General features: G+C 37.9%; 6 protein-coding genes and 1 long non-coding RNA gene across 12 annotated transcripts; 1 reads left to right on the top strand and 6 right to left on the bottom strand.

Annotated features, from left to right (window-relative positions):
* Window positions 1-5,030: 5,030 nt before the first annotated feature.
* Window positions 5,031-10,205, top strand: LOC124326075 (probable ATP-dependent RNA helicase DDX31). The gene is made up of 14 exons (XM_046784688.1): window positions 5,031-5,218; window positions 5,326-5,853; window positions 5,922-6,071; window positions 6,138-6,254; window positions 6,331-6,551; window positions 6,628-6,895; window positions 6,995-7,072; window positions 7,141-7,209; window positions 7,290-7,349; window positions 7,481-7,671; window positions 7,808-7,865; window positions 7,935-8,031; window positions 8,093-8,327; window positions 9,965-10,205. Exons 1-14 carry the CDS (start codon window positions 5,156-5,158, stop codon window positions 10,110-10,112), a joined length of 2,283 nt encoding a protein of 760 aa, XP_046640644.1. The 5' UTR covers window positions 5,031-5,155; the 3' UTR covers window positions 10,113-10,205.
* Window positions 10,206-10,757: 552 nt separating this feature from the next.
* On the bottom strand, window positions 10,758-11,937 carry LOC124326511. The gene is made up of 4 exons (XM_046785404.1): window positions 11,828-11,937; window positions 11,556-11,737; window positions 11,247-11,411; window positions 10,758-11,190 (listed from the first exon to the last, which is right to left on the bottom strand). The coding sequence occupies exons 2-4, from the start codon at window positions 11,735-11,737 to the stop codon at window positions 10,860-10,862; spliced, it is 678 nt and encodes a 225-aa protein (XP_046641360.1). The 5' UTR covers window positions 11,828-11,937; the 3' UTR covers window positions 10,758-10,859.
* A 682-nt stretch (window positions 11,938-12,619) lies between these two features.
* Window positions 12,620-14,007, bottom strand: LOC124326499. Of its 2 annotated transcripts, none has more exons than XM_046785386.1 (4): window positions 13,902-14,007; window positions 13,598-13,802; window positions 13,358-13,522; window positions 12,620-13,277 (listed from the first exon to the last, which is right to left on the bottom strand). In XM_046785386.1, exons 2-4 carry the CDS (start codon window positions 13,783-13,785, stop codon window positions 12,938-12,940), a joined length of 693 nt encoding a protein of 230 aa, XP_046641342.1. In that variant the 5' UTR covers window positions 13,786-13,802; window positions 13,902-14,007; the 3' UTR covers window positions 12,620-12,937. The 2 variants fall into 2 exon arrangements, with proteins under 2 accessions (XP_046641342.1, XP_046641343.1); XM_046785387.1 differs by having other exon boundaries at window positions 13,598-13,798; window positions 13,902-14,005.
* Window positions 14,008-14,983: 976 nt separating this feature from the next.
* Window positions 14,984-16,600, bottom strand: LOC124326512. The gene is made up of 4 exons (XM_046785405.1): window positions 16,493-16,600; window positions 16,209-16,390; window positions 15,611-15,775; window positions 14,984-15,557 (listed from the first exon to the last, which is right to left on the bottom strand). Exons 2-4 carry the CDS (start codon window positions 16,388-16,390, stop codon window positions 15,227-15,229), a joined length of 678 nt encoding a protein of 225 aa, XP_046641361.1. The 5' UTR covers window positions 16,493-16,600; the 3' UTR covers window positions 14,984-15,226.
* Window positions 16,601-17,602: 1,002 nt separating this feature from the next.
* On the bottom strand, window positions 17,603-22,287 carry LOC124326496. 4 transcript variants are annotated; one of them, XM_046785381.1, is made up of 4 exons: window positions 22,180-22,283; window positions 18,586-18,790; window positions 18,344-18,508; window positions 17,603-18,263 (listed from the first exon to the last, which is right to left on the bottom strand). In XM_046785381.1, exons 2-4 carry the CDS (start codon window positions 18,771-18,773, stop codon window positions 17,921-17,923), a joined length of 696 nt encoding a protein of 231 aa, XP_046641337.1. In that variant the 5' UTR covers window positions 18,774-18,790; window positions 22,180-22,283; the 3' UTR covers window positions 17,603-17,920. The 4 variants fall into 4 exon arrangements, with proteins under 4 accessions (XP_046641337.1, XP_046641335.1, XP_046641336.1 ...); XM_046785379.1 differs by lacking the exon at window positions 22,180-22,283 and adding an exon at window positions 18,890-19,005; XM_046785380.1 differs by lacking the exon at window positions 22,180-22,283 and adding an exon at window positions 18,890-19,005 and having other exon boundaries at window positions 18,586-18,786.
* LOC124326695 lies at window positions 20,257-20,649 on the bottom strand. The gene is made up of 2 exons (XR_006915695.1): window positions 20,603-20,649; window positions 20,257-20,546 (listed from the first exon to the last, which is right to left on the bottom strand). It is a non-coding gene; the product is annotated as an uncharacterized LOC124326695 (long non-coding RNA).
* An 898-nt stretch (window positions 22,288-23,185) lies between the features above and the next one.
* LOC124326513 lies at window positions 23,186-24,464 on the bottom strand. 2 transcript variants are annotated; one of them, XM_046785406.1, is made up of 4 exons: window positions 24,362-24,464; window positions 24,003-24,225; window positions 23,780-23,944; window positions 23,186-23,696 (listed from the first exon to the last, which is right to left on the bottom strand). In XM_046785406.1, the coding sequence occupies exons 2-4, from the start codon at window positions 24,197-24,199 to the stop codon at window positions 23,384-23,386; spliced, it is 675 nt and encodes a 224-aa protein (XP_046641362.1). In that variant the 5' UTR covers window positions 24,200-24,225; window positions 24,362-24,464; the 3' UTR covers window positions 23,186-23,383. The 2 variants fall into 2 exon arrangements, with proteins under 2 accessions (XP_046641362.1, XP_046641363.1); XM_046785407.1 differs by having other exon boundaries at window positions 24,367-24,410.
* Window positions 24,465-24,724: the final 260 nt, after the last annotated feature.

Genomic DNA, 24,724 nt, shown 5'->3' with positions numbered 1-24,724 from the left:
CTGACAAGTCAAACCGATGCCAAGCTTATAACCGGATGGAAAATACAACATAGGCGATCTCACACTCCGCGCTATAGTATAGTCGTCGAAGAAAGTGAAAGGAAAAATGTGAACCTGTAATCGAGCCATCGAGGCACAGTCGTCTAGGGAAAGTGGAGTTTTTCGACCTGCGAGCTGAACGATTTTCCGCTTTTTCCTGTTTTTCACTTTTAAAAACCTATCTGAAAAAAATAAAGTTGTTATTTGTGTCCTAAAATTATTGTGTGTATCATTCAGTTTCAATCAAATGTATGAAGCTTGCTACCACCTTAAATGGATTGTTTGCGTTTGCTTTGTTAGAGAAAGCATTGTAGCTAATTAGCTAACAGTCTAACACTTCAAGGACTTCGTCTGATATTCAAGTTTAAAACCGGTTATTATTTACAATTTTTTTTTAAGTCTTAAGCGTGAAAGCACACTTGGACTATACGCAGATAGCAAAAAAAATTTAACGAGAAACGTTAAACCTTATATTTCCAGGAGTTGCAGCTCATGTCGACATTTCTCCTCTACCACCTTTCTCCATTAATATTATGTTCCCTTTCTCGCCCGTTCCAACTTCCACCAATACATGTTTTTCCACATGCCGTTCCTCTTGATACATATTATTAGCTAGATGTGTATAATTGTATATCTTTCTATCGAATCTTGATCTTTTTTCGTTAATAAGAATAACTTCATGCAGCAGAGATGTTGATCTAGCTTATCGGGATCTGGTTTGGTATTCTTTCTGCTGAAATTTTTTTGCTTTTATGGCAACGCCAATCCTGTTCTAGAAAATTTAATTAGTAGTCTAACACGATAGAAATACCCAGAAAATGATTGCAAATAATTGACTAAACACTTTTTTCGTGTGTGTGATGGCGTCAGGTTCGTGCCAGGCACGTCGCTTTCTCCCATTTTTTTTTTTAAGATCTGTTGTCGGTGATACAATTGTTGCGCAAACAAAGGTGTAATAGTGTCTGCGTGATAATTATGTCGCTGTATAGACCACATGATGGCTGGACGTATATGACATGAGAGTGACATTAATAATCGCTATTATAAGTCCTTATTCAAAATTTGAATTCAGAAAAAAATATTTAATTGAGGGCCAGGAATTCGAAAGAGCAATGATAACATTTCAACGTGATACTCAAACCAGGCAATTAGTTTCGGCACTGACGCTGCTGAATAGATAGAATAACGCAACGTTTCGCTTCCGCTATTTGTATTGCATCATATAATAAAAGAGAAAACAAGTTTATTCGTTTTCAAATCGTCAGGGTAACTGCTGGACGCTTTTTATTCTGTTGTGCCGAGCCGAATTTAAGGAAAAGTGAAACTAACGTGGAAAGTGGTCATACGTTCCGTCTATTCGAGTTTTCGTTCCGACATCAATGACGGGATTTGAAAAATTCTATTTCCAGCATTTTTTTTTCACGTCTCCAAAGGTGGTTTGTAAACAAAATTTTAACATCAATATAAAATTCTATTGAATTGATCCAATTAAAACAAATCATGTATTCCATTTTTATTTAATTAAATAATTTATTTGTTATTTCATTTCATTTGGGTTTATTTTTATTTTATTTTCAGACTGAGCGATAGCACAAGAATCTTGGACATAGATGGCGATAGTTGGTTCTGATTGAAATTGGAGCAATCGATTGGAATTAGCGCTTGAGTTTAGTCGTCGGATGACAAAGTTCCGAATTTCTTTTAAATTAAAGTATTATCATTGTCTTCTCGTTTGACATCGAGCGAAAGAGTTCCCATTTAATCCAATAATGTTCAATTAACTTATTGCTGATTTTACGTCGGAGCTTTATTCTTTTATAGATCTATTAATCCGTCGTTTTTGCAAGTTAGCATGTTCATCCCGATGTCTATATAAGGCCACAACTCCGCTCATTGTTCACTTTCAAATTTTTCGGACGCTACTTCTCGTGTACCACCAAAATGACGAGAATTATCACGACAACCCTCTCAGCCCAGCAGTCCGTCGAATTGATCGACACTTATGCATGGCATTTCTTTTGGTTTCTTATCTGCCTACTGCTCATGATGTTCGTCGCCGACCTCTACCACGCCAGGAACGGAAACTTGAAGTGAAAAAAAAGTTGAATTGCTAAACTATAATTCACGTTTCTTTCATTTAAAGATGAATTCAATAATTTTGAGCAAATAAATTTTCATTAAAACCAGTTTAAATCTTTTGTTTTCCCCATTTATTATTTTTATTCTAAGATACGTACTTAACGCACTTTCGAATTCTTATTAAGAAATAGGATTTCTTAAATTTCCGGTTCCGTCTACGGAATTTTAGAAAATCGACCAAATTTTTAAACTTTCTCTCACAGGCCTATATTTATTGATAGCTATTATTATAGTTAGTTTTAGAGTAGAATGTTGACCGTAATTGTTCTGTGTCTCGGGTTAATAGGTCTTAGTGAGTCAGAAATTAATTACGAGTCGGAGCACGTCCTGACTGTCTGCGACGCTTTTACCATTTGGTACACAAGAAAAGGCGAGTCCATTCCGGAATGTCCACAACTCCCGTTGGCAACCGGTTTTTTCAACAATTTGAGCGGAAAAGTTTACGAGAAACAATGTGAAGCCGCCAACGTCACTGCCACCTCCTTGCCAGCACAGGCCGGCTTACTTGAACGCAGTGTGTTGATCCTGAAGCGATTAGTGGATGACGTCAAAGACTGTCTGGAGCAACTGGGAGTGGCATTGATTCACGCTGCGGAAGACGTTAGCGGTTTGAGTTCGGTCGGCGAAAGATGGAATCACCGAGTGTATTCAATTTTGGCGGGTTTTTGCTTCGTCCCATTTCATCTGCAGTGCCGAAAATTCAATCCGCTTCTATTCAACGTCCTCCTCGGCTTCCTGACGTCCGGCCTTTTCTACTTTGTCCATCTCTATTACCGGAATTGGTTGATAACTTGGTGTTTTATTGGGGTGGCTATTTTCATGGGCAGTCCTCTGTACGTCCAGACTTGGCTGCCGGCGATGGGTGTCATGACTTTCATCCATTTGGCCATTCCACTTCTGGGTGGTGTTCTCCGGCTCATCATAGAAGCTCAACTCTTCTTTGGTCCCATGCTCAGTCTCGTCATCAACGGCTTTTCCATTCTCATCCACGTTATTTGCTTGATTGGACTCTTCATCGACGAGAAATTACTTGTCTTCAAAGTTTTACTTCTTCCTTTGTATCAGACGTTCATGAGTCTTTTCGATCACAACGATCGACACTCGGAGCTCGTCGATTCCATCCGACGGTCAGTGGACGACATGACGACTGGACTTTTCTCATCGACGGATTTCAAAGACAAAAGTGTTGAACAACTCAACGAGATGTTGACCGGTCGGATGCGCCAATTGTGCACGAATATGACCACATCTTGGTACACTTCTTGTCCGGTATTATTCGCTCGATCGTGCACGGCTTACATCAATCAAACGGAACTAACCAAAATCGACCAGGGATTCGAAGCAGCTGGCCAGTGGTTGACGGGTTTGATAATGCCGTCCTCAGTTGGCACTGGATCTGTACAGAGAACGCTGTCCAAGCAAATTTGCCAGCAGATATCCAACTCCGCTTGCCGGACCATCGATGTAGCCGCTTATTGCTCGCCGGACGGGACTCTTTACGGCCAAGCTTATCACACGTTCTTGACAGCTGTGGAAAAGCTGAAAGCAACGGTGGTTGTCCAGCCATGGCTTCAATTCAACTTCACTCTCTTCGATTCCGGACCTACGGTTCACATTTCGTTTGACACTGATTGGGTTATGATTGTGCGAAGTATTGCGAGTTTCTTTCTGGTCATTTCCGCTCTGTTCCTACTCTTACGCGGCTTTATTCAATCGGCTATTTTCGTGCGCCGCTACAGAACCAATTTCCAATTTTGTTTTAGCAAAGTGAGTGGCATAGCTTGGACGTCGGCATTCAACATCCAATTGCTGGTGAAAGTGTTATTGTTCTTCCTGAGTGAATCTATGGTGAGATGGACGCACGAGGAACTTCAGAAAATTAAATTCGCCGAGCCCGAACAAGGAGACGCTCGTTTGGCGTTTAATGTCCAAGGCAACGGGACAATTGCCCGTATCATGCATTCCATGCTGGGCGGATTCAATTTGCAAAGCAAATATTGTACCAGAGCCGATAGTTCCGTCTGCACGACTCCCTTCTTTCCGGTAGGCTGGTCGACATGGGTGTCTCTTTTCTCACTAACAGGATTGTATTTTCTGACCGGATTGTACCGGAACAAATCGAATTACATCATGTGTCGACTCTGCGATCGTTTAATACTCCGTGTCGGAAGGGAAAGGAAAGAAATGAAACATAAATTTTCGAGAGAAGAATGTCGAAGGAAACGGTTGGTTATTCAGGTACTGACTGAGGAAGCGCTATCAAGATCCCGATTAAAAGATAATCAATCGGTGCTCAATTTCTATCGCTCACCTCGACGTTGGTTTCATCACAAATTCACTCCCTGTATTGTACAAGCGATGATCGCTTATCACAAATTCGGTGTAGAAAATATTTTCTGTCAAATCTGCTTCCACAGTGTCATTACAAGCCGCTTTAGATGTAAAACTATCCTCTTCTGCCATGAGTGCAGCATTTACCTCAAACGATGCCCTTGTGGTTGCGGCAGCTGCCACAAAATTACAATTTGATTCGTATTAAATTATTTAAGATAAAGAAAAATCAAAAATGGGTTTAGATATCGGTATGTTTGTCATTTCAAAATACAACATGAAATCTTTCCTAGGAAAATATTTTGATCATTCTCCGCCTTTCTTAAAATCATACTTTAAAATTAAGTAGTGCAGGTAGAAAACGTTCATAATGTTCTTGACTCACGAAATTTTGCTCATGTTCCTTTATTTTCCTGAAATCAAATGAATCTAGCCGTGTCGTTTTGAATTTTGCGCGCTGCATTGGCCATCTAGCGTACATGAAGTCAAATCCTTGCTCAAAAGCACGTGCCAGTGTAGCAGAAGACGGATAAAATTAAAAGCGTGCGACTGAGATTTTCGAAAAGTTTAATTCATCTTCATTCCTCGGTGTTTTTCTTATTTGCTTCATCACAACTATCTGAAAAATTACGTTAGGCTATAGAAAATGGACAACGGTTTCACGTTAAACCTCACTGATAGTAGTAAACCCACTCAAAATGTTCCAAAGGTTAGCAGTGCATCTGTCAAAATAAGTGTTGTTAAAAATAAAATGCATTAAATGTCTGTTAGTTTAATTATCATACTGTTTTATTCATTTCAATATTTTTTATCTAGGCAAAACCTATATCACACCAAGAATATGTTAAAGATAAACTGCCTCTTGTTAGCTTTGCCTCAAAGCCTCGACAGACTGTGAAGTCAGATGGTGTGAAGAAACCTGCATTTTTAGTAGTGCGGAAAAAAGCCTCACTTCTTCAGAAGAAAACCTTGAGTGAAGTGAAAAATTTTGCAACTACCAATCCCCAATCTATATCTAAAGCTGCTGACCAGCAGTCAAGTCACAAAACCGAACCACAGAAAACAACGCCAGATGATGCTGGAAAATTTGGAGCAGAATCAAATTTCAAGGCTGTGAAACCCAAAAAAGCAACAAAAAAATCTTCATCAAATAGAAAATCAAATTGGGCTGTTTCAGATCAATCCAAGTCATCAACAGCTGGTTACAACAACACAGGCATCATATCATCACTTTTCTTCAAAAACCCTGAAATTCCTGAAGTCACTAAAGACCATGTAGAAGCTACAGAAGAAAATGTATTTTCATCTCAGAGCTTTTCAGCTTTGAAAATCCATAAATATTTGGTAAGAAAAAAAATAATAAAAAATATAGTAAAATGGAAGTTTAATTCATATTATTTGTATCATTTTAGATAACAACTTTGGAGAAAGATTTAAATTTAAAACAAATGACTGAAGCACAATCTAGGACAATCCCAATCCTTCTGGACAAGAAAGACGCGCTCGTAAAGTCTCAGACAGGAAGTGGGAAAACTCTAGCATATGCTATCCCAATAGTAGAGGTTTGTTCAAATGCTTTCCACATTAGATAAGCATGAACATATTTTTAATGAAGTATGATTTAAAAGAAATTACAGAGCATTACTCCAAAAATTGACAGAACCTCTGGTGTATTTGCACTTGTTATTGTTCCCACAAGAGAATTGGTTTTGCAAACTTATACATGGTTCACTAAAATACTAAAGGTACTTTTAACTTTCCATATTTAAAAAATCATATTTATTATCCGATTTTTTACTTACTGTCATTTTTACATTACAGGCCTTTACTTGGGTTGTGCCCGGCTACTTGATAGGTGGCGAGAAGAAGAAATCAGAAAAGGCGCGTATACGAAAAGGAATGAACATTTTAATTTCTACTCCCGGTCGCTTACTTGACCATTTGAGTTCAACACGGAATCTCAATCTTGGTCGCCTTCATTGGCTTGTCATGGATGAGGCCGATCGACTTCTTGACATGGGTTATGAAAAAGACGTGGCTAGGTACTAATCACTCCATAAAATATTGAATTTAACTAAAATTAAGGTTTTGCTTTAATTTCCAAAATTTATGTTGTAGAATTCTTAGCATTGTACAAGAGCATTTCGTGAAAGAAGGCTGCATTGGGAGACGACAAAATGTGATGGTTTCGGCTACATTGAGTAAAGGTGTAGAAAAACTAGCTGGACTGACTTTAACGGACCCTGAGTACATAAAATTGTCGGAAGACGACAGCGAAAATCAAGATCAGTTAGTAACACCAACAAATTTGAAGCAGTCGTACATCATCGTTCCACCAAAACTCCGGCTGGCGACGCTAGCAGCTTTCATCCTGTGGAAGTGCACGGTTAGTTAGGAAGAAATAGTCTTCATATCTTATTCAATTGTTATGTTTCCTTCGTATTATTCTTATCATGACTGAATATATTTTGACTTTCTCTTACAGATATCCACCGAAAAGAAAGTATTGATTTTCATGACGACGCAGGATTCCGTAGATTATCACGCTGAGCTTTTCAATAGAGTGAGTTATTTTTCTGTTCTTTGTGTTTTTTTGTTTATTTCATTTCGTTTTGATTTCATTTCGAACAGGTGTTAGCAAAACGAGAAGATCGAACCTCAATAAGTTTTTACAAACTACACGGCAGCATGCCTCAGAAGGTACAAAATACTTTTTAATTTTGAAAAATCTGAAAAAACAACCTCCGTATTTTATTTTATTATTAATTGTGTTAAATTAGGATCGGACATCTATCTTTAAAGAATTTCGTGACACTGAGAGCGGTGTCCTGTTGTGCACAGTAAGTAATCCTATTTCATCCTTTTCTAATTCTTCTGTTTTTATTTTCTGAATTTTGATAAAATACCAACATCATGTTTACATATTTCGCGGTTGTCATTTTAGTTAACTAATGGAATATTAAAAAAATAGGATGTGGCTGCCCGTGGTCTGGATTTATCGGCCATCGACTGGATCGTTCAGTATAATCCACCTGTAACGGCAGAAGAATATGTTCACAGAGTGGGCCGAACAGCTCGAGTCGGCAAATGTGGCCAAGCAATAATTTTTTTGGCACCACCCGAAACAGATTTCGTTCATCGATTGGCCAATAGAGGCATCAGGTTAGGCCGTTTTCCCGAAAAACTCAATTCCTGTTTCATCTATCGCTATTTTTTACAATTATGCACGTAATTTAATTGATTGCGTTTCCTTTTTTGTGCATTTTTCATCGTCATCCTACCAACTCTATAAATCCAGTGTTGTCGAGAAGAATCCAGATGCCATATTAAAGACGTTGACCACTTCATGGTCAAAGGTAATTTTGATTTCTTTCAATATAATAGGAAATCTGTTATATTTTCGCACTTTTTCAACGAATGGATAGACGACACAAACAATGGAGCAAGCAGCCACTTCTATTCAACTTTGCTTTGAAGAATGTGTTATCGAGAGTTACAATGTTTATGAAATGGCCACCAAAGGTAACAGTTCAGTTTTTCGTTTTATTTGTTTGCAATTTTTACGGGAAATTATCTTTTGTAGGGTATGTGTCGTTCGTTCGATCGTACGCAGCTCTCCCGAAAGACGTCCGCGATGTCTTCAATTTTCAGTCGCTTCACTTGGGTCACTACGCCAAATCGTTCGCCCTCCGTGATCCGCCTGCGCAGATCAACACCAATGGTCGAATGGGTCAACGAAACGACCGCATCCAGCCATTTAACACGGCACGTCAACGCAATCCGGCTCTTCTGAAACGGGCAGCCGCTCAAGCACTCGGGTAAGTGAAAAGCAAAGTGTGTCTGACGTCGTAATCGTCCGTGGCCCGTGGCCGGGATCCCATTGTACTAATGTGGCCGTCAGTGTGACATATCGCGTGTAATGGTCGTTGCTCTGATTTCTTATACGCCAATCGCACTCACTTAGGCGACTCCTTCTTTCCTGGCGATGGTTTCTAGAATTCACGAGAGCTTTCAGGATGAAAGGAAAGAAGAATCAGACGACATTGTCGTTGTTTTATTGAAAGTGGACATGTTTTTGCTCTCGGAGTAATTGGTCCTTTTAGTATGGGAGGTAGGGCACTCAGCGGTCCACAAATTACCTTGAAGTTTCGGGTTGATTTCCATTTCATTTGTTTTTACAATTCCCGCCTTTTTTACAATATCCTTTTTTTCTGGCTGTACTAGTAGGAACTCTTTGTTGGCTAATGTCGAATTCTTAGCAACTCTACGGATAAGTTGATGCTGCCTAGTGCCTATACCGGCCGTAACTTTTTCCCTTATTCACTCTGGTTTGTTTTGGCTTTTCACTGTAAACAATTAAGAGAAAAAGGAAAGGGACGAACGACTTTTGGTTAACCTTAGCTACCTCATAGTTTCACTTGAAATGGGGAATAGGTGGTCAATCATTACGTCACTGTGCACATAACTAGAAGAGGCCTTGAAAGATCCGTGATAACCGTATAAGGTGCGAATGGTGCGAATCTATTCGGCTGGTCCTCCATCCCATCCGTCTTCGAATGCCTATCACCGTTGTTGTAGTTGTCGATGAAAGCCAAATGAGAACTCTCAATTCACGTAAATAAATCGGTGATACTTTGAAAGGCAATGGGATGAAACATTGAAGAGATTCATCACATAGCCAAAAAGTTGTTTCGTTTCCGGGGAAAACATTCGTAGACACAAAGACTGATGATTCAAAAAATTAAAAACAAGAATGATTCGATAAATGTCCTATTGCTTATGTGTTTCCTTTATTGGATTTTTTTTCTTCCACATCCGTTGTACTTGCTCGCTTTCGACGCATTTTAACAGCTGCTACCGTTGCTTGTGGCCCAGTCACGTTTCGGCAGCTTTTCTAATGGTGTCTGTTTCATTATCATAAATCGAACGAGGGGAGAAAGGCGAAAAAAGGTCTATAAAGCAACTGGAAATGTAATCAAATAGAAAAGTAGAAAGGGCGAAATGGAAACGACGACGTCCGCTCCGTGACTTCCGTCTAAGTTCCCGATATCGCCATTGCAAGTGGCGGGCAAAGTGCACAAACTTATAAAAGCCGATCTTTTCTTGCTCTTTTGATTCTTTTCATTGAGACAAATAGCCTCTACTTTCAATCTACTTGAAGCGGAAGTTTAGTGTAATTTATCTACTCACTATTTTGACTGTTCACGTTTGCACGAATTTATAGTCTTGTTGTTACTGAACGTAGCCGTGGGATTTATATTTTCCCGCGATTTTCTCTTTTTTAAAAATTTTTTCGGGCGATTGCTTACACGTTTACACGAAGTAGGTCCGTTTAGGTGATGGCCTGCGTGGATTTGTGCAAAACTATTATTTGGCGTGAGATACAGCATCACTTCTTAACGCAACGACAATGCTAAATGTTACTTTTCCCTATTGGTTTGTTTTTCATCGACAGATCGGAAGGAACTCAACACCAGCCAAACTTTTACGAACGTCAAGCCATGCTCTCGGAATATTCCAGCGGATTGGATCCGGCCCCGGCTAAGAAAATGAAAGTTCGTCCGACTTCTGCAGCTGCCCTTGAAATGCGGAATCCATGCTAATGAAATGATGATTTACTCTTGACTTACTATATCTTCAATTGTTTGTTTGTCTTTTCGAAGAAATTAACTACAATTAAAAATTGTTCTACCTAATTTGTTTTTTAATCGTTAAGGGTTATTGTAATGGCAAGGCAAACTTCTCGTTCTGGTAGTAGATGTATTTGTAGGAGCCCACGATAGAGTTTTCAACAAGCCTGACATGATGAGAAGTAATTTTGATTACTGGATACTTACGTACGCGGTACGCCATCTCCCTACTCATGGTATTTCAATCGAATTCAGGAAAACAATCGTCATGAAGGTTTAAACTTTTATTCTTTTAAATACAAATTTTCATTTTAGAAACGCATGGTTATCCAAACTTATTCCTGATTATAGGTTAACAAGTAAATACATTTTTCATCTTTTGTTTTAGCTTACGGAAGAAGGTCCACATCTACACTACTAGCAGAATTCAGGGTCACCTTTTCATTCCTCGATGTGGACACATCTGAAAACATCGTACGTATATCAGAAGGCCGATTAATTTATGTTACGTGAAAAACTAATTCGTACAAATGGGACATGTGTCAACTTTTACACTTTGAAATAACTAATAATAATAGGTTTAAAAACTTTTAATCCGTAATTTATTTTTTTTTCTTCAAAAATCTTGCGTCACTGGGATTACCTGACACAAAATTTACATTGTTATTTCGATTGAGAAGCATGTTATAAATATAAATATTTAAAAAACGTGAATGAAAACTAATGTTCATTGGTGTTTATGTATGGTTTTTCGTTTTCAACTAGGATGTGGCCATCCAAATGTTCTAGATTAGGAAGAACATACACTTCGTGGCTCTTATTCATCGAATGTGGCCCGGCAGATTCTTCGTGGACATCGGATAGTTCACTACTTTCATCGTGGTCGTCCTCATCATCAACTATTTCGTTGGAATCACCGTCGGAACGGAAGAGATTGAACAAAGAGACAGGACATTCTCGGAATTCACCTTCGCAAGTCATGTTATGTGATTGTCCGACATTCTCAGCCTCGATGTAATCGTGTAAGAAATCGTTTATGCCTCTTTTTGGACTAAACAAAAAATATCATCAGGTTTAATTTCTTTCGATTTAGACAAATTTTATTACGAAAGTAAAATGGTTAGTATCTCTCCGACGACGGTAAAATCCCCGATTGGATTTTGTTGCATTTCGCAAATAGTGCGAAGCAAACAGGCTTTTCCATCTATTCCTGTAGCTTGTAAAATCCCTTCCATGGACTTGTAGATCTGGTACTGGTCATCACCAAATCCCCTGTAGCACACAATAGACTTAAGTTTTTCATTTCTTGTAAGACACACCCCATGTAATGTTGGGACCACGATAGCTTCTTATCCAATTCAGAGGTAGAGAAATTGATTTGTTAATTCACGAAAAATGCTCGTATTTGTTTTCTACCTTGTAGTGTAACCAGCTTTGTCTTCAAAAAGTGTATCGAGGAATATTGTTATTGTAACTATCATCTGCATGAGTCCATGGATTGTCGCTTTTCCTGTGTTGTCTACCGCAACCAATGGCAGAGTCAGCTGGTTTGCGATTATATAGTGAGGACGAATTAATATGTTAGTTCGAATACCCATCTAAACATTTAAAAAATGGTTTGTATTTGAAACACTTCAGGTTTAATACATCATTAATGATTTTTCGAAGGAATAGAAAATTTCCCTTACCTTTATTAAGCGTTAAAAAACGTGATGCTACAACTCGGACGGCAGGTGGCAACTGTGAGCCCTCACGGAAGTATGAACGGCCTTATAACAACTTGGTCTTACGTCAACATCCGTTTTGTGTGTGTACTAAGACGGTGACGTTTTACTACATCATATGTCATCACCATCATGTTACTTTTTGTTCAGTTAACTAACGTCTCTGCTCTATGTTGTTAACTTGGTTTCCTTCAATAATTTTCAAATAAATTGTATAGGCTTTAAGTTTATTCCGGTACTTCTATCAAAATTAACTCGAAATTTCATTCAAATCTTTGCTAACAAAGGACAACGCAAGGGACAATGTAATGTGAACTCCTGACCTTCCTTCCGGGTGTTAACTACTTCTAACCTGCTTGATATGGACGAGCTGGACTGAAGAAGATCAGTTGTTCTCAGGGCCAATCACCACCACTGTGTTTGGAATACTAATTACATCAATTGTTATGTGATGCGACATACCGACATTAAGAGTTCTTAAGAGATACAATGTTACATCTAAAAATTTCATCCGACAACATCGCTTGACATCAAATATTTCCTAGTGACGAATGCTGGCAACTTGAATATCAACACAAGTTTTATACTAAAAAAAATTATGTGAAAAGGAGACTATAGGCTATAGCACCCTTGTTTTGTTTTAACTTTAATTGTTTACAATTTTTGAAGTGAAAATAGCCATACTAGAATACGCTAGAATTTATTGGCGAAATAACTTTTCTGTTTTCCCTAATAAATAATTCCAACACAGAGATACCATTCAGATTTGTATTTAACAAGTAACATTGGGTGGGTTTTTGAAATAAACTAATTCAGCAGTTATTACACATTCATTAATAAATATAGTATCGTTTCAAAGGTAGCGCTTTCACTGCTGTTAGAAGCTTTTTCTCTTCTTTCGAAATCAGACCGCATAGAAAAGATGACATAAAAAAATAATATACTAAATAAATAAACTGACATAAAAATATTGCTTCCCGTTGATTTTGTTGTCCTTTCCAAAGATAAATACTTCTTCTAGACGGACAATGTGGTGTCATAGAAAATTGTCTTTTTAAAAAAGAAAATGCTGTATTAAAGTCGATTCTCCATTCCAAATGGATCCTTCTTTCGGACAGACGTGGCGCCCTTTTCAATTAAAAATTTACGATCAATTAGTTTATTTGTTATTGAAGAATGGCTGTGCTCCATGTTCTTAGACATTTCAAGATGTGGATTCTTCAAATTGACGAAACTACCTTCGGTAGCTTTATGGTCAACCTCACTTTTACTATACGAACTGAAAAAATCGATGAGTGATATAGGACAACGTGGAAACGAATCTACACAGGACTGGTTGAGTGAACGCCCAACCTTCTCCGCTATCAAATAATCATGGAAAAATCCAAAGAACCCTTCATCTCCACTTTTGGGCCTATCGTGACATCCATAAAATCAAAGTGGTAATTATTTGTGTTCAAGTTCAACTTAAATTTCAATCATTTGTCTGCTTACGTCAGTAGCAAAGTAACTATTTCGCCGGCCAAAGTGTTTTTTGCTAATTGGTTTCGCTGGATTTCACAGATAGTGCGGAGGAGACAGGCTTTTCCATCCATCCCTGCTATTTGTAAAGCATCCTCAATACTTTTGAAGATTTGATACTGGTCGCGTTGCATGCTCCTGTATTTAATTATCAATGCATTCATGCAAATTTAATTCAAAATCAAATTGAACTACTGAGTAGTAACAACGTACCTTCCTGCGTTATCTGTCACAACTTTGTCAACGAAGAGAGTGTCGAGAAAAATAGTTAAAGGAATCGCCACCCCCACGAGCCCACGAACTGATTTTTTCCCGGTGTCTGTAACTGTTATTAGCGGCATAGTCAACTGATTGACGATGCCCCAATTGGGTCTCGCTAAAAGGGCATTACGTGCGGCCATTTCGTTTGCACAACTATCTATATATAATGCGGATAAAACTTTGTTATACTCCCAAGTGAAAATTTTTGAACGAGTGAGCAGAATAAAATGAAGACTTTGTTGTGAAAAATAACTACCTGTATCTGTCTGCTTAGCGACACTTTGCTTAGCTTTTTCTTCGATCACTCCCACCTGACACTGACGTTGCTACTGTTGACAAGGGACTGTTGACAGAGTCAGAAGTGGGCAAGAGCTTTATAACCATCAGTAAGGGGGAAATTCCATTTCCTATATGCAATCAGCTTTTTGTCTTCTTAAAAATAATTTTAATTCAACGCTTGAATTGCGAAGATACCAAGCTTGGCTGAAAATTGGAATAATCATATAAGTTGATTTCTTTAGGATAAGATAAAATTTAATTGAATTACGCTTAATTGATTTTACACGACAAGGTTCAATGAACGGAGAAATATCACAAAAATAAAAACAGGCTGCTGCATGACTTTTTGACCTTGTATACCGGTGAAAACCACTCAATGGCTCGGCGCAGATTTCTTTTTCTCTAAGATCTGAGTAAAACATTCGAGAGAAGACTGGCTGACAGTAACGGTATTTTGTCAAACGCAGTGAAATACTAATTTCATAATTCCCGCTATGATGACAATAACTTAACAGGATACCTGTATATTCGGTAAGGATTTCAACACTATCGCCAACCCGAATCGAAATTTTTTCTTGTGTGGGTTCAGTCATTCTTCAAAAATGAACAGCCGGTGTCAACTGGGCAGTCTGACCCATTTTATGTTTTATTATATGATGATATATTATAACATAAGAATTCCTGAATCAACTTTCAGGCATCTGAAAGCATTAGAGAGCAATTGTCCGATTGCTGGTGTGGAACAAAAAAAAAACGAAAATTATTATGCTTATTAGTCGGTTCACTTTATAAGTCAATCCGATGCCAATAAGCTTATAACCGCATAGAAAATACAACATATTATAGGCAATCACACCGCTATAGTACTAGTCGTCGAAGAAAGTGAATGGAATAAGTGAATCTGTAATCAAGGCAGTCGTATTTCACACATATCGACAGTTTCGACTTTTCTTTTAGCTCACGGAAGAAGATCCACATCTACACTACGAGCAGAATTCAGGGTTACCTTTTCAATTTTCATTCCTCGTTGTCGACACATCTGAAAACATCGAACGTATATCAGAAGCCCGATTAATTTATGTTAGGGTACATGAAAAAGGAATTGGTACCATACACACACATACTGTATGTCAACTAAACATTTTAAAATAACTAATACGTCTTAAAAACATTTTATCCATAATTTATTTTTTTCCCCAAAAATCTTGCGTCACTCAGATTCCCTAACACAACATTTAGATTATTATTTCGATTGAGAAGCATATATTATAAATGTAAATATTTAAAAAACGTGAATGAAAACTAATGTTCATTGGTGTTTATGTATGGTCTTTCGTTTTCCACTAGGATATGGCCATCCAAATGTTCTAGATTAGGAAGAACATACTCTTCGTGGCTCTTACTCGTCGAATGTGGCCCGGCAGAATCTTCGTGGACATCGGATAGTTCACTACTTTCATCTTGGTCGTCCTCATCATCAACTATTTCGTTGGAATCACCGTCGGAACGGAAGAGATTGAACAAAGAGACAGGACATTCTCGGAATTCACCTTCGCAAGTCATGTTATGTGATTGTCCGACATACTCAGCCTCGATGTAATCGTGTAAGAAATCGTTTATGCCTCTTTTTGGACTAAAAAAAAATCATTAGATTCAATTTCTTTCGATTTAGACAACTTTTATTACGAAAGTAAAATGGTTAGTATCTCTCCGACGACGGTAAAATCCCCGATTGGATATTTTTGCATTTCGCAAATAGTGCGAAGCAAACAGGCTTTTCCATCTATTCCTGTAGCTTGTAAAATCCCTTCCATGGACTTGTAGATCTGGTACTGGTCATCACCAAATCCCCTGTAGCACACAATAGACTTAAGTTTTTCATTTCTTGTAACACACCCCGTGTAATGTTGGGACCGCAATAGCTTCTTATCCAATTCAGAGGCAGAGTATAGACTCCTGGTCGCTTCTCGGCTGTGTTGGCTTCCCTATCCCGGTTTTAGGGTAAAAGTACTCCGATTTACAGAGATTTTAGGGCGAAGCCTGTCAGAAGTTGTGAAGTGGAAACGTTAAAAAGAGCCATCTAGGCTGTACGTAGTAGCTTAACGTAGTAGCTTCCACACTCACTAGAGGCACTAGGTTTTAAAATATCGACATCGGACTACTTTTACTCTAAACCGGGATAGGAAGTCAACACAGGCGAGAAGCGACCAGGATTCTATAGCTCTGTCAGAGGTAGAAAAATTGATTTGGTAATTCACGGAAAATGCTCGTATTTGTTTTTAACCTTGTAGTGTAACCGGATTTGTCTTCGAAAATTGTATCGAGGAATATTGTTATCGGAAGAAATATTTGTATTACTCCACGGGCTTTCGCGGTTCCTTTGTTGTCTACCGCATTCACCGGCAGAGTCAGCTGGTTAAAGATAAGCCAGTGAGGACGAAGTAACACGGGAGTTCGAGTACCCATCTACATATTTCAAAAGTGTTTGTATTATAAACACTTCAGGTTTAATTTGATGTAGGGCTACATCATTAATGATTTTTCGAAGGAATAGAAAATTTCCCTTACCTTTATTAAGCGTTAAAAAACGTGATGCTACAACTCGGACGGCAGGTGGCAACTGTGAGCCCTCACGGAAGTATGAACGGCCTTATAACACTTGGTCTTACGTCAACATCCGTTTTGTGTGTGTACTAAGACGGCGACGTTTTACTACATCATATGTCATCACCATCATGTTACTTTTCGTTCAGTTAACTAACGTCTCTGCGCGTCTCTGCTCTATAGATGTTATTCCAACCAAAAAGTAGTCGACATGCCAAAAAGTCGTGCGCAGTTTACGCCGATGCGCACCACTGCTGCCGATAGCAGAACGAAAATATTTATTACGCTTAACAGATGACGTAGGTTCAATCCTTTGCTCGACAAGCAGATGGTTCTCGAACAAAGGATTGTACCTACGTTAAGTGTCAAGCGTAATAACAATTTTCGTTCTGCTATATGCCGCAGTGGTGCGCACCGGCGTAAACTGCGCACGATTTTTTGGCATGTCTACTACTTTTTGGTTGGAATAACATCTATATTGTTAACTTGGTTTCCTTCAATAATTTTCAAATAAATTGTATAGGCTTTAAGTTTATTCCGGTACTTCTATCAAAATTAACTCGAAATTTCATTCAAATCTTTGCTAACAAAGGACAACGCAAGGGACAATGTAATGTGAACTCCTGATCTTCCTTCCGGGTGTTAACTACTTCTAACCTGCTTGATATGGACGAGCTGGACTGAAGAAGATCAGTTGTTCTCAGGGCCAATCATCACCACTGTGTTTGGAATACTAATTACATCAATTATTATGTGGATGCGACATTAAGAGTTCTTAAGAGATACAATGTTACATCGAAAAATTTCATCCGACAACATCGCTTGACATCAAATATTTCCTAGTGACGAATGGCAACTTAAAAAAACGAATATCAACCCGATATCAACACAAATTTAGAAGTTTTATACTAAAATAAATTATGTGAAAAGGAGACTATAGGCTATAGCACCCTTGTTTTGTTTTAACTTTATTTGTTTACAATTTTTGAAGTGGAAAGCCATACTAGAATATGCTAGAATTTATTGGCGAAATAACTTTTCTGTTTTCCCTAATAAATAATTCCAACACAGAGATACCATTCAGATTTGTATTTAACAAGTAACTTTGGTTGGGTTTTTGAAATAAATTAATCAGCAGTTATTACACATTCATTAATGAATGTGGGTTGTTTCAAAGGTAGCTCTTTCACTGCTGTTAGAAGCTTTTTCTCTTCTTTCGAAATCAGACCGCATAGACAAGATGACATAAAAAAATAATATACTAAATAAATAAACTGACATAAAAATATGCCTTCCCGTTGATTTTGTTCTCCTTTCAAAAAATAAATACTTCTTCTAGACGGACAATGTGGTGTCATAGAAAATTGTCTTTTTAAAAATGAAAACGCTGTATTAAAGTCGATTCTCCATTCCAAATGGATCCTTCTTTCGGACAGACGTGGCGCCCTTTTCAATTAAAAATTTACGATCAATTAGTTTATTTGTTATTGAAGAATGGCTGTGCTCCATGTTCTTAGACATTTCAAGATGTGGATTCTTCAAATTGACGAAACTACCTTCGGTAGCTATATGGTCAACCTCACTTGTACTACTATACGAACTGAAAAAATCGATGAGTGATGTAGGACAACGTGGAAACGAATCTACACAGGACTGGTTGAGTGAACGCCCAACCTTCTCCGCTATCAAATAATCATGGAAAAATCCAAAGAACCCTTCATCTCCACTTTTGGGCCTATCATGACATCCATAAAATCAAAGTGGTAATTATTTGCGTTCAAGTTCAACTTAAATTTCAATCATTTGTCTGCTTACGTCAGTAGCAAAGTAACTATTTCGCCGGCCAAAGTGTATTTTGCTAATTGGTTTCGCTGGATTTCACAGATAGTGCGGAGGAGACAGGCTTTTCCATCCATCCCCGCTATTTGTAAAGCACCCTCAATACTTTTGAAGATTTGATACTGGTCGCGTTGCATGCCCCTGTATTTAATTATCAATGCATTCATGCAAATTTAATTCAAAATCAAATTGAACTGCTGAGTATAGTAACAACGTACCTTCCTGCGTTATCTGTCACAACTTTGTCAACGAAGAGAGTGTCGAGAAAAATTGTAAAAGGAATCGCCACCGCCACGAGCCCACGAACGGATTTTTTCCCGGTGTCTGCAACTGTTATTAGCGGCATAGTCAACTGATTGACGATGGCCCATTGGGGTCTGGCTAAAAGGGCATTACGTGCGGCCATTTCGTTTGCACAACTATCTATTTATAATGCGGATAAAATTTTGTTATACTCCCAAGTGAAAATTTTTGAATGAGTGAGCAGAATAAAATGAAGACTTTGTTGTGAAAAATAATTACCTGTATATGTCTGCTTAGCGACACTTTGCTTAGCTTTTTCTTAGATCACTCCCACCTCTGACACTGACGTTGCTACTGTTGACAAGGGACTGTTGACAGAGTCGGAAGTGGGCAAAAGCTTTATAACCATCAGTAAGGGGGAAATTCCATTTCCTATCTGCAATCAGCTTTTTGTCTTCTTAAAAATAATTTTAATTCAACGCTTAGATTGCGAAGATACCAAGCTTGACTGAAAATGTGATAATCATATTAGTCGATTTCTTTAGGATAAGATAAAATTCAATTTAATTACGCTTAATTGATTTTACACGACAAGGTTCAATGAACGAAGAAATATCACAAAAATAAAAACCGGCTGCTGCATGACTTTTTGACCTTGTATACCGGTGAAAACCACTCAATGGCTCGGCGCAGATTTCTTTTTCTCTAAGATCTGAGTAAAACATTCGAGAGAAGACTGGACGACAGTAACGGTATTTTGTCAAACGCAGTGAAATACTAATTTCATAATTCCCGCTATGATGACAATAACTTAACAGGATACCTGTATATTCGGTAAGGATTTCAACACTATCGCCAACCCGAATCGAAATTTTTTCTTGTGTGGGTTTAGTCATTCTTCAAAAATGAACAGCCGGTGTCAACTGGGCAGTCTGACCCATTTTATGTTTTATTATATGATGATATATTATAACATAAGAATTCCTGAATCAACTTTCAGGCATCTGAAAGCATTAGAGAGCAATTGTCCGATTGCTGGTGTGGAACAAAAAAAAAACGAAAATTATTATGCTTATTAGTCGGTTCACTTTATAAGTCAATCCGATGCCAATAAGCTTATAACCGCATAGAAAATACAACATATTATAGGCAATCACACCGCTATAGTACTAGTCGTCGAAGAAAGTGAATGGAATAAGTGAATCTGTAATCAAGGCAGTCGTATTTCACACATATCGACAGTTTCGACTTTTCTTTTAGCTCACGGAAGAAGATCCACATCTACACTACGAGCAGAATTCAGGGTTACCGTTTCAATTTTCATTCCTCGTTGTCGACACATCTGAAAACATCGAACGTATATCAGAAGCCCGATTAATTTATGTTAGGGTACATGAAAAAGGAATTGGTACCATACACACACATACTGTATGTCAACTAAACATTTTAAAATAACTAATACGTGTTAAAGACATTTTATCCATAATTTATTTTTTTCTCCCAAAATCTTGCGTCATTCAGTTTCCCTAACACAACATTTACATTGTTATTTCGATTGAGAAGCATATATTATAAATGTAAATACTTAAAAAACGTGAATGAAAACTAATGTTCATTGGTGTTTATGTATGGTCTTTCGTTTTCAACTAGGATATGGTCATCCAAATGTTCTAGATTAGGAAGAACATACACTTCGTGGCTCTTACTCGTCGAATGTGGCCCGGCAGATTCTTCGTGGACATCGGATAGTTCACTACTTTCATCTTGGTCGTCCTCATCATCAACTATTTCGTTGGAATCACCGTCGGAAGGGAAGAGATTGAACAAAGAGACAGGACATTCTCGGAATTCACCTTCGCAAGTCATGTTATGTGATTGTCCGACATACTCAGCCTCGATGTAATCGTGTAAGAAATCGTTTATGCCTCTTTTTGGACTAAAAAAAAATTATCATTAGGTTTAATTTCTTTCGATTTAGACAACTTTTATTACGAAAGTAAAATGGTTAGTATCTCTCCGACGACGGTTAAAATCCCGATTGATATTTTTGCATTTCGCAAATAGTGCGAAGCAAACGGGGCAAACGGGCTTTTCCATCTATTCCTGTAGCTTGTAAAATCCCTTCCATGGACTTGTAGATCTGGTAGGCTACTGGTCATCACCAAATCCCCTGTTGCACACAATAGACTTAAGTTTTCCTTTTTTTGTAAACATCCCGTGTAATGTTGGGACCACGATATAGCTTTCTTATCCGATTCAGAGGTTGATTCCATTCAGATTTGTATTTAACAATTAACTTTGTTTGGGTTTTTGAAATAAATTAATTCAGCAGTTATTACACATTCATTAATGAATATAGTATCGTTTCAATTTTTCAAAGGTAGCGATTTCATTGCAGTTAGAAGCTTTTTCTCTTCTTTCCAAATCAGACCGCAAAGACAAGATGACATAAAAAAAATAATATACTAAATAAATAAACTGACATAAAAATATGCCTTCCCGTTGATTTTGTTCTTCTTTCCAAAGATAAATACTTCTTCAAGACGGACAATGTGGTGTACTAGAAAATTGTCTTTTTTAAAAAGAAAATGCTGTATTAAAGTCGATTCTCCATTCCAAAATGGATCCTTTTTTCCGACAGACATTGCGTCCTTTTCAATTAACAATTCATGATCAGTTAGATTTTTTGTTATATTGAAGAATGGCTGCTGTGCTCCATTTTCTTAGACATTTCAAGATGTGGATTCTTCAAATTGACGAAACTATCTTCGGTAGCTATATGGTCAACCTCACTTGTACTATACGAACTGAAAAAATCGATGAGTGATATAGGACAACGTGGAAACGAATCTACACAGGACTGGTTGAGTGAACGCCCAACCTTCTTCGCTATCAAATAATCATGGAAAAATCCAATGAACCCTTCATCTCCACTCTTGGGCCTATTGTGACATCCAGAAATTCAAAGTGGTAATTATTTGTGTTCAAGTTCAACTTAAATTTCAATCATTTGTCTGCTTACGTCAGTAGCAAAGTAACTATTTCGCCGGCCAAAGTGTTTTTTGCTAGTTGGTTTCGCTGGATTTCACAGATAGTATGGAGGAGACAGGCTTTTCCATCCACCCCCGCTATTTGTAAAGCATCCTCAATACTTTTGAAGATTTGATACTGGTCGCGTTGCATGCTCCTATATTTAATTATCAATGCATTCATGCAAATTTAATTCAAAAACAAATTGAACAACTGAGTAGTAACAACGTACCTTCCTGCGTTATCTGTCACAACTTTGTCAACGAAGAGAGTGTCGAGCAAAATCGTTAAAGGAATCGCCACCGCCACGAGCCCATGAACTGATTTTTTCCCGGTGTCTGCAACTGTTATTAGCGGCATAGTCAACTGATTGGTGATGGTCCATTGGGATCTCGTTAAACGGGCATTACGTGCGGCCATTTCGTTTGCACAACTATCTATTTATAATGCGGAAAAAAATTTGTTATACTCCCAAGTACTAAACATATTTGAATGAGTGAGCAGAATAAAATGAAGACTTTGTTGTGAAAAATAATTACCTGTATATGTCTGCTTAGCGACACTTTGCTTAGCTTTTTCTTAGATCACTCCCACCTCTGACACTGACGTTGCTACTGTTGACAAGGGACTGTTGACAGAGTCGGAAGTGGGCAAAAGCTTTATAACCATCAGTAAGGTATCAGGTATCAGGTATCAGGTATCAGGTATCAGTTATCAGGTATCAGTTGGTATCAGTATCTGCAATCAGCTCTTTGTCTTCTAAAAAATAATTTTAATTCAACGCTTAGATTGCGAAGATACCAAGCTTGACTGAAAATGTGATAATCATATTAGTCGATTTCTTTAGGATAAGATAAAATTCAAGTTAATTACGGTTAATTGATTTTACACGACAAGGTTCAATGAACGGAGAAATATCACAAAAATAAAAACAGACTGCTACATGACTTTTTGACCTTGTATACCGGTGAAAACCACTCAATGGCTCGGCGCAGATTCCTTTCTCTCTAAGATCTGAGTAAAACATTCGAGAGAAGACTGGCCGACAGTAACGGTATTTTGTCAAACGCCGTGAAATACTAATTTCATAAATCCCGCTATGATGATAATTAATTACTTAACAGGATACCTATGTTCGGTAGGGTCTTCAACACTATCGCCAACCCGAATCGGAATTTTTTCTTGTTTGGGTTCTATACATTCTTGAAAAATGTACAGACGGTGTCAACTTAGCAGTTCAACCCATTTTATTTTTATACAGGTTATAAAATAAGGATTTCGAAAAAGAAAAAACAAAATTATGTACGTTTGGCGAAGGGAAGCGGTCAAATTTGCTACAACTTGCACAAAGTGTTGTGTGCCAAGTTATCACTTGGCTGGTTATCACTCAACTCCCAAGCTAAAAGAACATTTTTTGGCTATCTGTTCAATATTACATTATCTTATATGTAATATCTATAATCTTCTTTATATTGTTATTCATTCAAAAATTAGAAACGTGATGTCGTTCTTAAAGGAAAAAATCATTTTATGTTCAAGTAAGTATACAGTTGTGTAATTTAAGATGTATTTCAAACATACCGTCATGGGTACATAAACGCACAGTGTGAAATGAGAACTATAGTTCAAAATAAATAGGTAAATACACGAATGAATAAATCGCAGTTTGTCGAGTCGATCTATGTTTGGTTTTTTAGCCGATTTTTTTTTTTAATATTGCGAACGCTGATGGTGCATAAAAAATTAAAACATATCGACCCTGAATTTATCAGCTAAGTGATTCAACCCGTCAGGATCATCTGCAAATATTCCATGAGATTCTTCGTACGGAACTTCTGAATCAACACGTCGCCCTTTTTCTTGCTCATCCCTTGCATGATGACCGTTATGATGATGGTCATGTGGCTTGTCGGCCGGAGTGCTGTACGTGCGCATCATTTTGAATAGAGATACTGGGCATGTGTAATAGGCGGAAGCACAGGATTCTGCGTCCGCTTGACCCAGTTTTTCTGCTTCCAGATACTCCTGCATCATGTTGCCAGCGCCACGTTTAGGGCTGCATTGAACATGAAGAGAACGAGTGTTATCACGTCAAATAATTTAGGTCCTATGTGTACAATTTCTAAACGCAAAATTTACGTGAAAAGAGCTGTGAGGATTTCACCCATAATTGAATAATGGTTGAAAGGGACTTGCTGCATTTCGCAAATGGCTCGCAAAAGGCAAGCTCTACCGTCGATTCCACTGGTCTGCAAGGATCTCTCCAGCGATTTGAAGATGGCGTGCTGATCTTCGCCAATTTTTCTTTAAAAAAATATCATAATTTGTAATTAATTGCTTTCAAAGTTTGCCACACGCTTACCTAGAAGAGCGGGTTTTCTTTTTCTTAACAAAAAGTCTCTCAAGTTGGATAACTATGCGAAAGATCAGGGAGAAGACGTTGACGTATACGAATGCAGGATCACCGAGCACGGAATCCATTGGAACTTCGATAATGTTCTCAATGGCCCAGTTTGAGCCTTGAATAAAAAGAGGCGAATGCCCAACTCCGAACGTCATTTTCTAACGATTACTTTTATCCAGACCTGAAATAATACCAAGTAAAAAATATAAATAAGCATATATGAAACTATAGGTTTATTTTTTTAATTATTATCGCTAAAAGGAAAAAGTGGAAAAGTTAAATTTAATAATAGGACAAAGAAAAAAGGGAAAGCGTACCGGACCTTCCTGAAAGAAGGAAGAAGCTGCACTATTTCATAGTAAAGTGATGGTCGACGTCTTTATATCGGATCTTTCACACACTGCAGAGCTAAAGGGGGATGAACCTTGGCACTTCCGCCTCTGTGGAGGGGAAGCCACGGCCAGCATCCCAATTAGTAATTTTTATTTTGAAAACTCTCGTCTGAATCTGAAAAGAACTGCATACAGCATATACGGTAGATTTTTTGCGTTAATTTCTTCTGCAGTTTTACTGCTTAAGCGCAATTCTGATTTTCGACAAATACGCCATGTAACAAGTATTTAATGCATACGAATTGTCTTTGGTTGAGTTTTCGTCAATTTGTTTGAGGACATCATCTC

The sequence above is a fragment of the Daphnia pulicaria genome, chromosome 2, assembly GCF_021234035.1.
Source record: "Daphnia pulicaria isolate SC F1-1A chromosome 2, SC_F0-13Bv2, whole genome shotgun sequence".
Lineage (NCBI taxonomy): Eukaryota > Metazoa > Arthropoda > Branchiopoda > Diplostraca > Daphniidae > Daphnia > Daphnia pulicaria.
Note: the sequence above shows the minus strand (reverse complement) of the source record. Positions and strands in the feature narration are given on the sequence as shown.